The sequence below is a fragment of the Pituophis catenifer genome, unplaced genomic scaffold (genome assembly GCF_029215685.1).
Source record: "Pituophis catenifer annectens isolate HBS135680 unplaced genomic scaffold, rPitCat1.0.hap2 SCAF_6, whole genome shotgun sequence".
Lineage (NCBI taxonomy): Eukaryota > Metazoa > Chordata > Lepidosauria > Squamata > Colubridae > Pituophis > Pituophis catenifer.
Window position 1 is genome coordinate 6,307,861 of NW_027256886.1, and position 16,061 is coordinate 6,323,921.

At 43.7% G+C, this 16,061-nt stretch overlaps 1 protein-coding gene across 1 annotated transcript in view; it reads right to left on the reverse strand.

Annotated features, from left to right (window-relative positions):
- The window catches only part of EPHB3 (EPH receptor B3), a 146,335-nt gene that overhangs the window by 33,038 nt on the left and 97,236 nt on the right, over positions 1-16,061 (reverse strand). The window contains exon 4 of the mRNA XM_070946165.1: positions 102-257. Coding sequence (XP_070802266.1) covers positions 102-257 — 156 coding nt within the window. The remainder of the gene's footprint in view (positions 1-101; positions 258-16,061) is intronic.

Sequence of the window (16,061 nt, forward strand, 5' to 3'; positions counted from 1 at the left end):
TTTGTTGATTTCCAGAGATATGCTAATTCCTCCTGGATACCTGAGACTGCGCGAGTAAACACTTATTAAAAACCGAAAGAAAACCTTGGAACGAGGCTTACTGGTGCAGGCACTGTCGGGGAGATCGGTATCCGCTCTGAAATAATTATTCCGGCACGTACAAAGTATGGCAGCTCCAGAGCTTGTCCGGCTGTTGGGAGGACACGGAGCGCAAAGACCTTCCCCCTGTTTCGACTTGAATGTCCCAGGACCGCAAGCTGGAAGGAAAACACACAGAGACACAAAAATTGAGCTTAGGGAATGGCGTGCAAGAGATGAAGGGCAGTAGCCCTGGGCGCAATGAACCAATTCTCCCATCTTGAATTTCACAACCAACAACTAAGGAGGACCAAAGTGGAAAGATCACTGCAGGCCAGACCTTTGATTAATTCTAGGCCAGGGGTCAGCAATCTGCGGCTCTGGAGCCGCATGAGGCTCTTTCACTCCTCTGCTGCAGCTCCCTGTCACTCAAAATATGCGTCACAACCACCAATGTTCGACACCCACCGGCACGCAATTTATTGAACTTTTCAACCCCTGGTAGGCCAGCCATGGATAAATCCAATTCAGAAGAAAACAGAACGTTTAATTCAACTATATATGCTAGTTTTGTGGCCGCTCAAGAAATAGTCAGGCACGGGAAGGGTTTTGTGACTCCCGGTGTTTTCTTTTCTGTGGGAAATGGGTCCAAATGGCTCTTTGAGTGTTTAAGGTTGCAGACCCCTGTTCTAGGCCAACTTCAGCAGCCTTTGGGCCCCACCAGAGGTGCAAACTTCAGCTCCCAGAATTGTCGGCCATGGCCAAGTTAGCTAGGAGATGTGGGAACTGAAGTCCACGCAGGCAAGAAATTGGGAAAGTTGGCTTACGTAACGAACAGAAAGAAGTTAACACAAGAGGCCACTTCAATCAAATTGTCCTTTAATTTATCTCTGAGGGAGATGGACGGTTTATTTCTATTTATCTCTGAGGGAGTTCATAAATAAATAAATGTATTTATCTGAGGGGAATGTGGTTAAGAAAACATTAGAACGTGCTGAAATGGATAGATTAACGCTTGCTATTAAGGATAAAGAAGGAACAGAATATTGTTTTTAATATGGGATATATTCTATCAATGGCTAGACAACGGAAACAGAAGTTAGAAAGGAGGAGGTTAAAAAAAGAGGAAATGTTAATGTGAAAGTTGTTAAAAAAAGATGATGTTATCGTTATTATATTATTATATTGTTAACATTATGGTGATGAATACTACAACAAATAGGTGGATTACGATTGTTTAAAAATAACTGTACCCAGATCACACACTGTTTGATGGAAATTGAATGTTATATAAATAAAGCAAAGAAAACATGAATAAATAAGTAAGTAAGTAAGTAAATAAATAAGTAAAACTTGTGAACTCTGCCAATAGGAAGAAGGCCCAGAATGCCATCAGATATGTCAGAATACCTTTCCTTAAACCTACACCTCCAGTTCCAGCTTGGCAGCTTGAAGATGCTGTGGACTTCAACTCCCAGAATTCCCTGCTGGCTAAGGGATTCTGGGAGTTGAAGTCCACATATCTAGGGGTTGAGAAACACTGTTCCTGTTGAGCAGACAGACTTTCATCATTCCAGATCAATTATTCCTAGACTTATGGAATAAAAGGATCTGGTGTGGCCCTTTCAACTGAATGTGACATGGGTTCTAATCCTCCTTCTCTTGTGGGGGAGGACATTTCAGAGAGGATGACCTCATTGTTCCCCACCACTGCCTGAAGGAACACAATTTTCTTCTCCAATGTGAGCGTGGTTTAGTGACGGGGGAAAAAAAGTCATGAAACATCATGTGATGACGCCGTGACGACACGAGTTTGACACCCCTGCCATAGATAAATGATGATGGTAGATACTGTAGATAGAGAAATGATAGACGATATATATATATATATATATATATATATATATATGTAGGTCTTTGGTTATTCGGGTCTTCTCCCACGTAAAATTGGAAGTGTCTTGGCGACGTTTCGACGAAGTCTCATTCGAAACGTCGCCAAGACACTTCCAATTTTACGTGGGAGAAGACCCGAATAACCAAAGACCTACATACAAACACCCGCGAAAACCTGAGAAAACATATATATATATATATATATATATATATATATATATATATATATATATAGAGAGAGAGAGAGAGAGAGAGAGAGAGAGAGAGAGAGAGAGAGAAGAAAACAGAAAGAGGAATTGAAAATGAATGGAAACGAAAGGAGAGAGGAAGGAAAAGGTGAGAGGAGGAAGGGAAGGGAAGAGAGAAAAAAAAAGAAGAAAGGGATAGGAAGGGAATAAGAAAGGGTTTAAAGACACTGTCAGACATCTGCTAGAATAATTTCACCTTCAGAGTGGATAGTTCACCCACCAAAACTTTGAATGCAGAGTGACCAGAGGTGGGTTTCAGCAGGTTCTGACCAGTTCTGGAGAACCAGTAATGGAAATTTTGAGTAGTTCGGAGAACCGGTAAAAACCATCTCTGACCGGCCCTGCCCCCATCTATTCTCTGCCTCCTGAGTCCCAGCTGATAGGGAGGAAATGGGGATTTTGCAGAAACCTTCCCCTGCATTGGGGAGAGAATGGAGATTTTACAGCATCCTTCCCCTGCCACGCCCACCAAGCCACATCCACAGAATCGGTAGTAAAAAAAATTGAATCCCACCACTGAGAGTGACACTCTGCTCACAGCAACACAATGAGCCTGAAATGAGAGGCGGAGTGGTTGATATAATGTCTAATTCTCTAAACCTGTACAGGCTTCCAATAACCAACCACTCAAGATAAATAGCATTCAGATTGTGTTGGGATATCCTTCTCTTTTGCTAGGATATCCTAGCAAAACCAAAAAATGCAAAAGAGCCTGTTGGCTGAAACCGAAACTGAAACTGAAGCTGTTTTGCTCCTTCCTTATGTGAATAACAACCCGAGAACTCATCTATCAATCAGAAAGACAGACAGACAAGGTTGACATCACAGTATCTTCTGCTGGGATCTTTTTTTTCAACTTCTCAGCTTCACTTTCTGTTAACCTGGGATTTCCTGGAGTAAGCTTCTGAGGTCAATCAGGGTTTGAAGGCCCTGTCACCAGAGTCACCATATTCACTATGATTTCCAATGTTATGCAAGCCAGCAAACTACGACTAACATTAGCTTTGTAATAAGCCAGGACATAATAATGCCATAATAGAAAGTCTGTTTAATGTTCTAGTTGAGTGCATTATTGAATAGATCTATTAGCCATAGATTCCCACTTTGGGTAAAATATGAAATTAGTTATTGGAAAACATCTAGACGTGAATTCTTTTCAAGGAGTCAAAGACACACCTTCATATCTCAGTTGGCTAATCACAGATGCAAGTTGCTGAATCTACCAGTCTATGCAGTCTACGCACCCACAAAAATTATGGTTGAGACGAGCACCATTAAAGCTACAACACTGGAGATCTTTCTGTAAATCTGCAAGCAACGTTGATTTTTAGTAAGAAATACTGCATATCCTGCCTTCTGTCCCTCCCTAAACAATTATGCGCTTTATAGGAAGATAGGAATGGGAGAGCCATAAAAGAAAGATTCCCGATGAGAAAAAGTTGCATAAATATTGATTTTGAATGGGACTGTCCCCCTTTCTAGCACGCTTTTAGATTCTCTGAAGTTGAGAAACTTTTCCTGTTGTTGTTTTTTTTTGCTCACGTATATCTTCCAACTCCATAAAGTTCCTAAAAGTTAAGTTTCAGCTTTCAAAACTCACGGTGATTTAACTGCAGATCCATGTAGATTTTCTAGAAATGCATCTTGGGAGAAAAACACAAATCCCTTACCCAGGTAGGGAATGTCTAAGTAGTAATTAGTAGGAGGCAGAGATGGTATTCAGCTGGTTCGGACGGTAGCGGAAATCGCGGGTGGGCCTGCCCACGCGCCCCAGCTCTATGCCATCCTATTTAGACATGTTTTTGAGACCAGGCGCATGTCCGGAAGGCATGTGCGTGAGCAAAGCTCATGCACGGAAGGCAGGTGCACGAAGCGAGCATGCACACATGGGTTGACATAATGTGAAACCTACCGCTGATAGGAGGGGCTTAAAGCCACCTCCCCACCAGTCCAGCTCAGGGATTGAAGCCAGATTATCAGTTGACCAACAGTCAAAGCAGACCAGTGAGATAGGCCGGGGAACAAGACAGAAAATTCTTTGGGTTGTATCAAAATTAGGATGAAAAAATGTTCTCCTTGCCCTCTTATCCAACACAAAAGCATTTCTGAATTCTCCCTCCCAACTTTACTGGATTCCCAGCCAGCATAGTAGGACCCAAGTAGGTTGGGGAAGGTGCAACCATCAAATTTCTTGATTTTCCTTGATGATGAGAAACGATGGATGGAAAATAACCAAGAAGAAAAGCAACCTAAAACTAAGGAGAAATTTCCTAACAGTGAGAGCAATCAACCAATGGAACGACTTGCCTCAGGAAGTTGTGGGTGCTCCCTCACAAAGAGATTGGACAACTATTTAGAAATACTTAGAATAACAGAATTGGAAGCAGGGGTGAAATCTAAAATTTGTTATTACCGGTTCTGTGGGCGTGGCTTGGTGGGGGTGGGGGTAATGTGACTGGGTAGGCGTGGCCAATTTTTTTTTTTTTACTTTTAAAAGCATTTTTTCTACAACCTTAAGAGGTTGCAGAAAAAAAATGCTTTTAGAAGCCTCTGACGATCAGGCAAGTTAGCTGGGATCACCAGAGGCTTTTAAAGGCATTTTTTTCCCCTACAACCTCTTCGGCCGAAGAGGTTGTAGAAAAAATGCTTTTAAAAGTTTTAAAAAACAGCCTCTGATGATTGCGCGGCTCAGCTGGGCATGGAGGGGTGGGGTGGGGGACGCAGGGATTTTTGCTACCGGTTCTCCGAACCACCCGCTATCATCGCTACCGGATCAGGCGATCCGGTCCGAACCGGCAGCATTTCACCCCTAGTTGGAAGGGACCTTGGAGGTCTTCTTAGACCAACCCTCTGCTCAGGCAGGAAACCCTACATCACTTCAGGCAAATGGTTATTCAATCTCTTCTTAAAAATTTCCAGTGTTGGAGCATTTAGAACTTCTGGAGGCAAGTTGTTCCACTGATTAATTGTTCTAATTTGTCTGAAATGGTATAGGGCCGTGATGGCGAACCTGTGGAGCCATATCTGTGGGCACGCGAGCATTGTCCTAGCTCAGCTCCAGCGCGCAGCAGCCACCTGATTTTCGGGCCTTCTGGGCCCACCGGAAGTTGGGAAACTGGCTGTTTCTGACCTCCGGAAGGCCTCTGGGGGTGTGGGGAAGGCTGTTTTTGCCCTCCCCAGGCTCCAAAAAAGCCTCTGGAGCCTGGGGAGGGCGAAAAACAGGCTAAAAGTGGGGGAACACGAGGGGGTTGCATGCGGGGGGCAGGGCGCATTGAATTTTGGGTGTGGGCACACAAGCGCGCGACCCTCGCATTCTCCCTACTTTGGGCACCCGACGGCAAAAAGGTTAGCCATCACTGGTATAGGGCCTACTGCTCAAGCAGGGGGTTGGATTAGAAGACCTCCAAGGTCCCTTCCAATTCTATTATTCTATGATTTATGACAGTGTTCTGTCTTGTATGATAATTTTAGGCTCATGGCGTCACCACGAAGAGGGCAAAATCTTTCGAACCTGAAACATCCCAAACTCTAACCCAGTTTCCAGTGCAAAAACAAAGTTGTTTCATTTCAAGATTAAAACATTTCCAGCACACTCAAAACAGCTTCTTTGGCTCAAACCAGCAGTCTCACAAGTAAGGGACTTCAAACTCTAAATGGGATATAGCGGGGGGGGGGAGGCAGTTCACAATCAAACATTTTTGGTTATCTCTGGCGTCAGTTAATCAAAGGAACACACCATCATAGTATTGTCTTAGTCCAGATCTATAGGCTCATTACAAGATTATTGCAAATCCACTTCAATCAGGTTGATCAGAGCATCGCCAGGAATGTCAAAGGAGGGTACTGTCATAAAAACTGGAAACTCCTATCTTTATAGACTGGTGTCCCAAGAGGATACAGACATAGGCAGCAGTTAAAAGCCATAATGACATCATAGGCATCGTGATGTCATCTAAATCAGTTGTGTTGTAATTGAAGAAGCAATGGATGGAAACTAATCAAGGAGAGAAGCAACCCAGAACTAAGGAGAAATTTCCTGACAGTTGGAACAATTAATCAGTGGAACAACTTGCCACCAGAAGTCGTGGATGCTCCAAAACTGGAAGTTTTTAAGAAGAGATTGGACAACCATTTGTCTGAAATAATATAGGGCTTCCTGTCTCAGCAGGGGTTTGGACTAGACAACCTCCAAGGTCCCTTCCAACTCTGTTATTCTCCTTGGCATGCTAGCATCACAACACATGTATTGCAGAGGTGGTATTCAGCAGGTTCTGACCAGTTCTGGAGAACCGGTAGTCGAAATTTTGAGTAGGTCGGAGAATTGGTAAATACTACCTCTGACTGGCCCCGCCCCATCTATTCTCTGCCTCCCAAGTCCCAACTGATCAGGAAGAAATTTATTTTATTTTATTTTATTTTATTTTATTTTATTTTATTTTATTTTATTTTATTTTATTTTATTTTATTTTATTATTTTATTTTATTTTATTTTATTTTATTATTTTATTTTATTTTATTTTATTTTATTTTATTTTATTTTATTATTTTATTATTTTATTTTATTTTATTTTATTTTATTTTATTTTATTATTTTATTATTTTATTATTTTATTTTATTTTTTAATTAATTAATTAAATTTCTATACCGCCCTACTCCCGAAAGGCTCAGGGCGGTGAACAGCCACAGGATAAAACATATAAATACAAAAATTTAAAATAGAATAAAAACAAATTAAATAATTTGGCTGAACAAATTTAAAATACCCCATAATTTAAAAACAAATTAAAATTTACATTTAAAAAGGGGAGAAGATTTAGGCCGGGCCAGCTTGATGAAATAAAAAAGTCTTAAGCGCACGACGGAAGGCGTGCAGATCCGGGATCCTCCGTATCTCCGGGGGGAGCTCGTTCCAGATCATAGGTGCCCCCACAGAGAAGGCTCTCCCCCTAGGGGCCGCCAGTCGACATTGTTTAACCGATGGCACCCGGAGGAGCCCCTCTCTATGGGAGCGTAATGGGGATTTTACAGTATCCTTTCCCTGCCAAGCCCACCAAGCCACACCCACCAAGACATGCCATGCCCACCAAGCCACGCCCACAAAACTGGTAGTAAAAAAAATTTTGAATCCCACCACTGATGTATTGCCACTTCCTTTCCTGCTTCTTCCGTTAAAAACCCAGCTACTGGATCAAACTTCTTCTGGATATGTAGCCTTCTCGGGTTTTGAGTATATTCAGACATGATTTGCTTCTGACCTTGAAAAGAGAAGCTTCTAGGTCAGGATTGGATCTGACTTGGGCAAGAAGCCTTGTTGAGTGTATGACTTCTGCTCGCATGACAAGATCCTTTTGCCAGAGAATGCTGCTTCCTTCTCCACGTCTTGATAGCTTCCTAGATTGCTTACAGTCTGAAATTACAGCACTAATTAAATTCTGAGATTCACTGCCAACATGATGTAATTATGAACACTTGTCTCCTCTGGTTTCTTCTTCTTCAAATGTTACACACGTTCATGGAGACAAGTCCTTATTAACCATATGTGGGACAGAGGTTCCATATTCTGGCTTTTTGAGCACCAAACCAATATGGAATTGAGTCCCTCTACACAGTGTCCAGACTGTTAATTTTCTTACCAACATCTGGTTTTATCCCCACCACAGATGCAAACCTGGTCTGAAGGACTTGATCTGATTCAGGAAAGCTAATGCTTATTTTTGACGACCAGACGTTTGGGTGACTCAGCATTTCACGGTGTATACACTGTGGTGTAGTGAGAAATATGTGGTACGTGGCATGATACATGATAGCAGTGTTCCACAAAGGGATACCATAAAGAAGAGGGGGTCAACCTCTTCTCCAAAGCTCCTGAAAGAAGATGAAGATGAAGATGAAGATGAAGATGATGATGAAGAAGAAGAAGAAGAAGAAGAAGAAGAAGAAGAAGAAGAAGAAGAAGAAGAAGAAGAAGAAGAAGAAGAAGAAGAAGAAGAAGCAGCAATAGATGGAAACTAACCAAAGAGAGAACCACCCTAGAACTCAGGAGAAACTTCTTGACAATGAGAACAATCAATCAGTGGAACAACTTGCCTCCAGAAGTTGTGGGTGCTCCACCACTGGAGCTTTTAAAGAAGAGATTGGACAGAGATTTGTCTGGAATGGTATAGATACGAGTCTCCTGCTTGAGCATGGGGTTGGACTAGAAGACCTCCAAGGTCCCTTCCAACTTTGTTATTCTAAAGTTACTGGACTACATGTGAGAAGGGCAAAGCTCAGGTTCCTCCTAAGCCATGGAAGTTCGCTAGTTCCTCTTGCAGGAACTGAGAGACACAGGTGTGACGGTGAAGATGGTGGACTAGGATTGAAAAGATGGTGGTTCTAATCTGCTCTTAGCCATGGTAGTTGGCTGAATCAATCTGAGCCAGTCAACTCTCTCTCACCACAGTGAGAGCAGTGTTGTAGATTGCTTGGAGGTAACATGGAGTCTTCAAGACTAATAATGCCCAACCGACGTGTCCTCTATTCATAAATCCAATTCTACTACTAGCACTGATGATGTTACCTAGTTTGGGTAATAAGCAATTTGGGGATTTATTAACCCTGAATATAGTCCCCGCAGATGGGGACTGCAGCCAAGAAATTAAAAGATGCTTGCTCCTGGGGAGGAAAGCTATGGCAAATCTAGATAGCTTACTAAAAAGCAGAGACATCACCCTGCCAACAAAAGTATGTATAGTCAAGGCTATGGTGTCCCCAGTTGCAATGTATGGCTGTGAAAGTTGGACTATAAGAAAGGCTGAGCACCAAAAAATTGAGGCCTTTGAACTCTGGTGCTGGAGAAGACTCCTGCGAGTCCCTTGGACTGCAAGGCCATCAAACCGGTCAGTCCTAGAGGAGATCAACCCTGACTGCTCTTCAGAAGGCCAGATCCTGATCTGGCCAATACTTTGGCCACCTAAGGAGAAGGAAGGACTCCCTGGAGAAATGCCTAATGCTGGGAAAGATTCGAGGGCAAAAGAAGAAGGGGACGACAGAGAAGGAGGTGGCTGGATGGAGTCATTGAAGCAGTCGGCGTGAGCTTAAATGGACTCCAGAGGATGGCAGAGGACAGGAAGGCCTGGAGGAACGTTGTCCATGGGGTCGCGATGGGTCGGACACGACTCCACAACTAACAACAACAACAATAGTCCCAATTTGGCGATCAGTACTCAGTACACTATTTCTGATCTCATACAATCAACCAGAATAGAGCCAGTCAACTATCTCTCACCGTAAGAGCAGTGTTGTAGAGGTTACGGTGTAGGACTGAAACCTGGGAAACCAAGATTTGAGGCCACCTTCAGCCATAGAAGCTCGCTGGGAAACTCTGGGTCAGTTCCCGTCTCAGGACCCATCTTACTTCACAGGATTGCAACTGCCCTGGATTGCCGGAGGCAAAGCAGGATACATATCTAATGACTAAACTGACTCTAAAACGGGCGCTGATACGTTCCTAAAGACACCGTCAGAGACTCGGGTGTCGCAATCCAATTTATCGGAGGGCACCAGAATGGGGTGGGGGGGGAGACATACAAACCCACAGTTGTCCTAATCTTGTTCTATAATAAACTCATTATAATGATGACATTGCACAAATTAATAACCACACCCTCCCTCAAGCTCCTTCATTAGCGTAATAGCTTTGGCCCAGTTTGCGGGGTGCGTTTTGGCTTCATCGTTCGGGCCCAGAAGCTCCAACGTGATTCAAGTCCCACCCTTCTTGGTTGCCTAAACTGACTATTCCCAGTTATCCTCTGAATTTGCCTGGTTTAAAAGACTCTGGAACCCTTTATTATTATTTTGGAACTATCGTTTGATAAGAGGAAGCTGAGGATGACAGCAAGGAAGTATGTCAAAGCAGCAATCTCGGAAGAAGGAATAAAAGTTGTTCCACCACTCCAACAGAAACTGGTTTTGATATCTCTGGCAACGCCCATAAGATACCTAGCACAGACTGTCTCCTTCTCTTTTCTTTTTCTCCTTCCTCTTCTCCTTTCTTTCTTTCTTTCTTTCTTTCTTTCTTTCTTTCTTTCTTTCTTTCTTTCTTTCTTTCTTTCTTTCTTCCTTCCTTCCTTCCTCCTTCCTTCTTTCCCTCCTTCTCTCACTCTCCCTCCTTTCTCTCCTTTCCTCCCTCCCTCCCTCCCTTCTCCTATCTACCTACTTATCTATCTGGAAGGGCGAGATGTTCAAAAATTGTGCTAATTTCATTTTTAACAGGGAATACCTCTGCATTCCTACCATACAGTAGGAGCTGCCCAATACGGAGTCAGCCTCTCTAGCTGGGCAGTATAAATTTAATGGACTTTTGTTGCTCATGGAAGGTTGAAAACCTGAGAAGCTTTAAGCTCATAAATCATGCAACTCATATTCATGTTCAGAGGTGGGTTTCAGCAGGTTCTGACCAGTTCTGGAGAACCGGTAGCGGAAATTTTGAGTAGTTCGGAGAACCGGTAAATACCACCTCTGACTGGTCCCAGCCCCCATCTATTCTCTGCCTCCTGAGTCCCAGCTGATCAGGAGGAAATGGGGATTTTGCAGTATCCTTCCCCTGCCCACCAAGCCATGCCATGCCCACCAAGCCACACTTACAGAACCGGTAGTAAAATTTTTTGAAACCCATCACTGTCTGGGTTCCTCTTCAGAGTCTTTCCATTTCTCTCTAACAGCTGAGTTTGTGGAATTTGTTCAACTTTCTTTCTGAATTAACTCATTTTCTGGCTTTGCACACGACATTAAGCCAATAAACGAACAAACCATCCTCATCGCCACAACTATTCCAAAATTTGAGTGAATCGAGTTTAGCGTATCACCTTAATGTGGTCGCTAGCACCTAACAGACCTAGTTAAATCTGATATATAAACACAACCACCCTCTGAGTTTTATCATTCACACTGCCTTGTGATATAGACTGGTGTCATCCATATTGAGGAAGGGTATGTTCAGCTGGGTATTTGCTAGGCATGCTAAGTAGAGCAGCTCCAAAGCAGATGACTCAGCCACAATTCAGCTTAAAAGCACACAATCTACAACCAACTGGACCACTGTTTCTCAGCCTCTAAAAGTTTAAGATGCATGAACTTCAACTCCCAGCTATGCTGGCTGGGGAATTCTGGGAGTTGAAGTTCATGTGCGTTAAAGTTAAAGCATGGTTGGCTGGGGAATCCTGAGAGTTGAAGTCCATGTGCCTGAAAGCTTGGTTGGTTGGGGAATTCTGGGAGTTGAAGTCCATGTGTCTGAAAGCATGGGTGAATTCTTGAGCCACCCATGCTTTAACTTTAAGACATATGGACTTCAATTCCCAGAATTTCCCAGCCAACCATGCTTTTAGACAGATGGACATTCATGAAAGCATGGCTGGCTGGGGAATTCTGGGAATTGAAGTCTATGTGTCTTAAAGTTGCCAAGATTGGGAAACCCTTCTCTAAACCCTTATTATTGACCCCGCAAATCTCTAATGAAGAGACCAGACTGTACATTTTCTTGTGTTGAAAAGTGCTATGGAAATGCGCCATGGGATTTGCACCGTGCCTCCCTGGTCCCTCCCTAGTGATGGCCAGGGATGGGCTTCAAAAATTTTAGCAAGGGGTTCTCTGCTGGGTTGCTGGATGGGTGTGGCCATGGTGGGCGTGGTCTAGTCGACCTCCTGCACCATGGCGGGGAAGACTTTTTGCCCTCCCCAGGCTCCTGTGGCTTTCCTTGAGCCTCCAAGAGGGCAAAAACAGCCTCCCCAGGCTCTGGAGGCCCTCTAGAGGCCGGAAACAGAAGGCCCGTTTCTGGCCTTCCCGAACTTCCAGCAGGCCTGTTTTTCATCCTCCCCGAGCCTTTGCGTGCGCCCTGCAGTTACCTGCATCCAAAACGGGCCGCGTGGGGACTCCTGGGAGGGGCAGGGTGAGGTGGGCAGGGCCAGCCAGGAGTGGGATTTGGGAGTTCTCCGAACTGCACAGAATCTTAGCTTGAGGTTCTCCCGAACCCCTGCGAACCCCCAGCAGAACATCCCTGGTCCACTGTATCTGCTTCCTCTTCTGAGACCTTTATCCAAAGGTATAATAAATACATGGCAGATGCCACAGCTGTGGGTGAAGGGTTCCAAACCTTCAAAGGGACAATTTATGCACGTCATTCATCAGCTGCTTTGATGAGCTGTTGCAAGAAGGGAGAGAGAAATGAAGAGAAGGCCCTTGAAAAAGTTTCAAAGGAAATGAATTAATTCAAGTGGAGGGAAATCTTGATCTAATCCTTCCATTTTGCTTCGGGCAAAATATCATTTCGAAGCTTGAGAGGAACATGGCTTTTGAAAGCAGGGCTAGATGGGCGAGGACGTCATCGCATACGAGGAGTGAATGAGGTCATTTGCATCGGCTGTGTGATGTCATGAGGTGCATGGCCTCATTGTGACTTTTAACAAATGTTTGTGTCTTCCAAAACACTGAAAGGCTGCCGTTCCCCTTCCATCAATACCACCATTACTGGTGGCCTCCAAAGATTGCTTCGTCTTGGCTTAGACCCAAGATGAAAAGCAGAAATGTCACACAATCCTTTATCTGGCAACCATGTTTTATAAACCACAGTACGGCGGCTTAATGCATGTGACACACTCAATCCAAGCAAAGCACATCAGAGTGAGCATTATAGTCCCAAAGGTGCTTTTTCGAGAGGCAACTGGAGTTTCTTGTTTTCCCTTGAAGACGTTTCGCTTCTCGTCCAAGAAGCTTCTCCAGCTTTTGAGCATTACAGGGTTTGTATTCAGGGGCGTCTGAGGGAGCAGGTGTTTAAAAAGTCCAAATTGCTGCTCCAATGCATATAAAAAATGGGTAGGAATTGAACTGCATGGTTGCAATCTCAATTGTGAGTTGTGTGGTTCCCCTGTGATGTCCCTCACGTACTAACAAATGTTTATTTTACCTGAGCTTTTATCTAAGCAGGATAGATGTGTTTGTGTGTATGTATGTACACATCTACAAATACACATCTACAGGTACAGATACACATCTATTGTACTTAGATATTATCTATAATCATCCAAGCATCCAAGCATCCACCCACCCACCCACCCAGCTAGCCAGCTACCTACCTACCTACCTACCTACCTACCTGTCATCTATCACCTGTCTTCCTATCTATCATCTGTCTGTCCATCCATCCACCCCCACCCTATCCATCCATCCATCCATCCATCCATCATGTCATTTGTCTCCCTGTCTGTCTACCTATCATCTATCATCTGTTTTCTTATCTATCATCTGTCTGTCCGTCCATCCATCCACCCCCACCCCATCCATCCGTTCATCCGTCCATCCATCCATCCATCTATCATCTATCACCTGTCTTCCTATCCATCATCTGTCTGTCCATCCATCCACCCCATCCATCCATCATCTATCACTTGTCTCTCTGTCTGTCTGTCTACCTATCATCTATCACCTGTCTTGCTATTTATCATCTATCTGTCCATCCACCCCCACCCTGTCCGTCTATCTATCTATCTATCTATCTATCTATCTATCTATCTATCTATCTATCTAGCATTTTTTTTTATTCCTAGTATTTTCCATAAATGCAGGGTCTGCTTTTTTCAATCCATTGTTTGAGAGAGGAATTGACTGATTCAAAAAAACACACACGTATGTGCACCCGTGTTTGTGTGTATGTGTGCAAGACAAAAGCTGGAAGACAAAAGAAAAAGGAAAACTAGACTGTTTTTATGTTTAAAAAGGGGGAAGATATTTTTCAGTGCTTTGTACCACGTGCAAAGGAGGAAAGAAAAAATCAATAGGAACTGGGTCGATAGAGAATTAAGGGACCGGCTGATGTGGCTTCTGCACCCATCCTAAACACCACTGAAAAATGGAAGTTAAGTGGCGATATTAAACGAATAATGGTGCCTCATTCATTCACTAAATGGAAGCAACACAGAGAAACCCAGCAGGCTGCTGAAGGGATGCTCACGTACTGCCTTGGTTGAATCGGTCCAAAGAAATTTTCTCCCAAAAGACAGAGTCGGTTTAACTAAAATGCTTCACAAATGTGGCAATTCTCAGACCACGTGGGCTAGGAAAAAATCCCATTGGATGGCCTCCTGCGTGTCTCTTAACAAATATGTGTAACTGATCTGGACTCCCAGCTTCTTTGTCTTCCTAAAGCAGTTCAGGCGAACTTGTAATGGCGGGGGCGGAAGACTCTGCCCACCCGCCCGGACGTCATCAGGGACGCTCTGCGCATTCACAGAAGGTTCTGAGCATGCACAGAAGCAACGCACGCGAGCATGTTCCTGGTTCCAAACCGGTAGCAAAGGTAAGTGGAACCCACTACTGTCCCACCAAGCATCCAAGCACGGTATCTGCACCCAAGTCCCAACTGTCCAGGTGCACCAGCCTTTGTAGAGGCCTGGTGTCAGCACTTCAAGCTGCATTTACTCTAGTGCTGACATAAGAAGGAGAAGCGGAGGCGTCTGGAAAGGGACGTTTGACTTTTCACCTACTTATTTTCCCTGGAGATAATATCCCCTAGGAGATGGGATGGGAGGGGGGAAATTCCTTTGAGCTGGAGCAGTAGATTAGGGGTAGAGTGACTTGGAAGATGGCCAATGAGTGCAGAGGAGTGGGGAACAGGGTTTGGGGTCTGGAAGTCAGTGTTGGCTGTGATGGAGTCGGAGTTAGAATGTTGTGCTTAATAAATGGGAGTTTTTCATCAAAGACTTGGTTTGAAATGCAATTTATTTGAGACGACCTCGAAACCTGACATCTGGCTGGCAGATGTGTCAAATGGAGACGGCTGCCTGGGTGATTCGGTGTATTGCCCAACCTGCTTACAGCAACGCTTGAAGCTTCCCATCTCTTGGAAGGTTCCCACGCACAACCAGTTTAGTTTTCTTCTTCTTCATGTTTCTCCTTCTGTCCTGGCCTCTTTTTACAGAGACACGATTGAGAACGTTTTAACAAACGGCATCACTGTTTGCTTTGGTGGCAGCAGTGCTTCAGATAGAAAGTCCCTACAGAGAGTGGTGAGGACAGTCGAGAAGATTATAGGAAGCTCACTTCCCATTATTCAGGATGCTGCTTATAAGCGCTATGTGATTAGAGCTCGAAGCACTGTCAGAGATCCCACACACCCACTATATGGTCTGTTTCTGTTGCTCCTTTCCGGGAGGAGGTTTCGAATTATTTCTAGCAAGTCTACCAGATTCTGTAACAGCTTTGTTCCCTATGCCGTCCATCTGGTAAACTCGCAAGATTCGTTTTTCTCACCATGTACATCCAAATACATCCAAATTAGTTGGTGTTGTTTCTCTGTGTCATATAATATATGTGGCTATATACATAATGTTTGCATTTATTTATTCTGTCATGTTGATGTAGTGTATATTGGAAGTGGTGAGCCTTTGAGAGCTGCATGCAACGAAATTTCATTTTAATGTAATGCCGATTAGTGTACATTCAAAGTGACAATCAAGTCTAAAGTCTAAAGTCTAGAATTCCAAAACCAGAAACGACAAATTTGGAGCAAGTTCAGAAGAAGGTTCTCAAGATTGTGAAGGATCTGGAAAAAGCCAGTGGTATGAGGAACAGGGAAAAGATTTGGGTGTGTTTTAGCCTTCAGAAGAGAATTTCAAGCTTCAAATATGTAAAGGGTGATACCCAGCAAAGGGAGTTGACTTTTTTTTTTCTAGTTGTTCAAGAGAAGTGAACCAGAACAAGGGAGTTAAATTTGCAGGTAGTCCTTGAGTTACGACCACAATTGGACACCAAATTTCTGTTGCTAAGTAAGACATTTGTTAAGTGAGTTTTGTCCCATTTTACAATCTTTC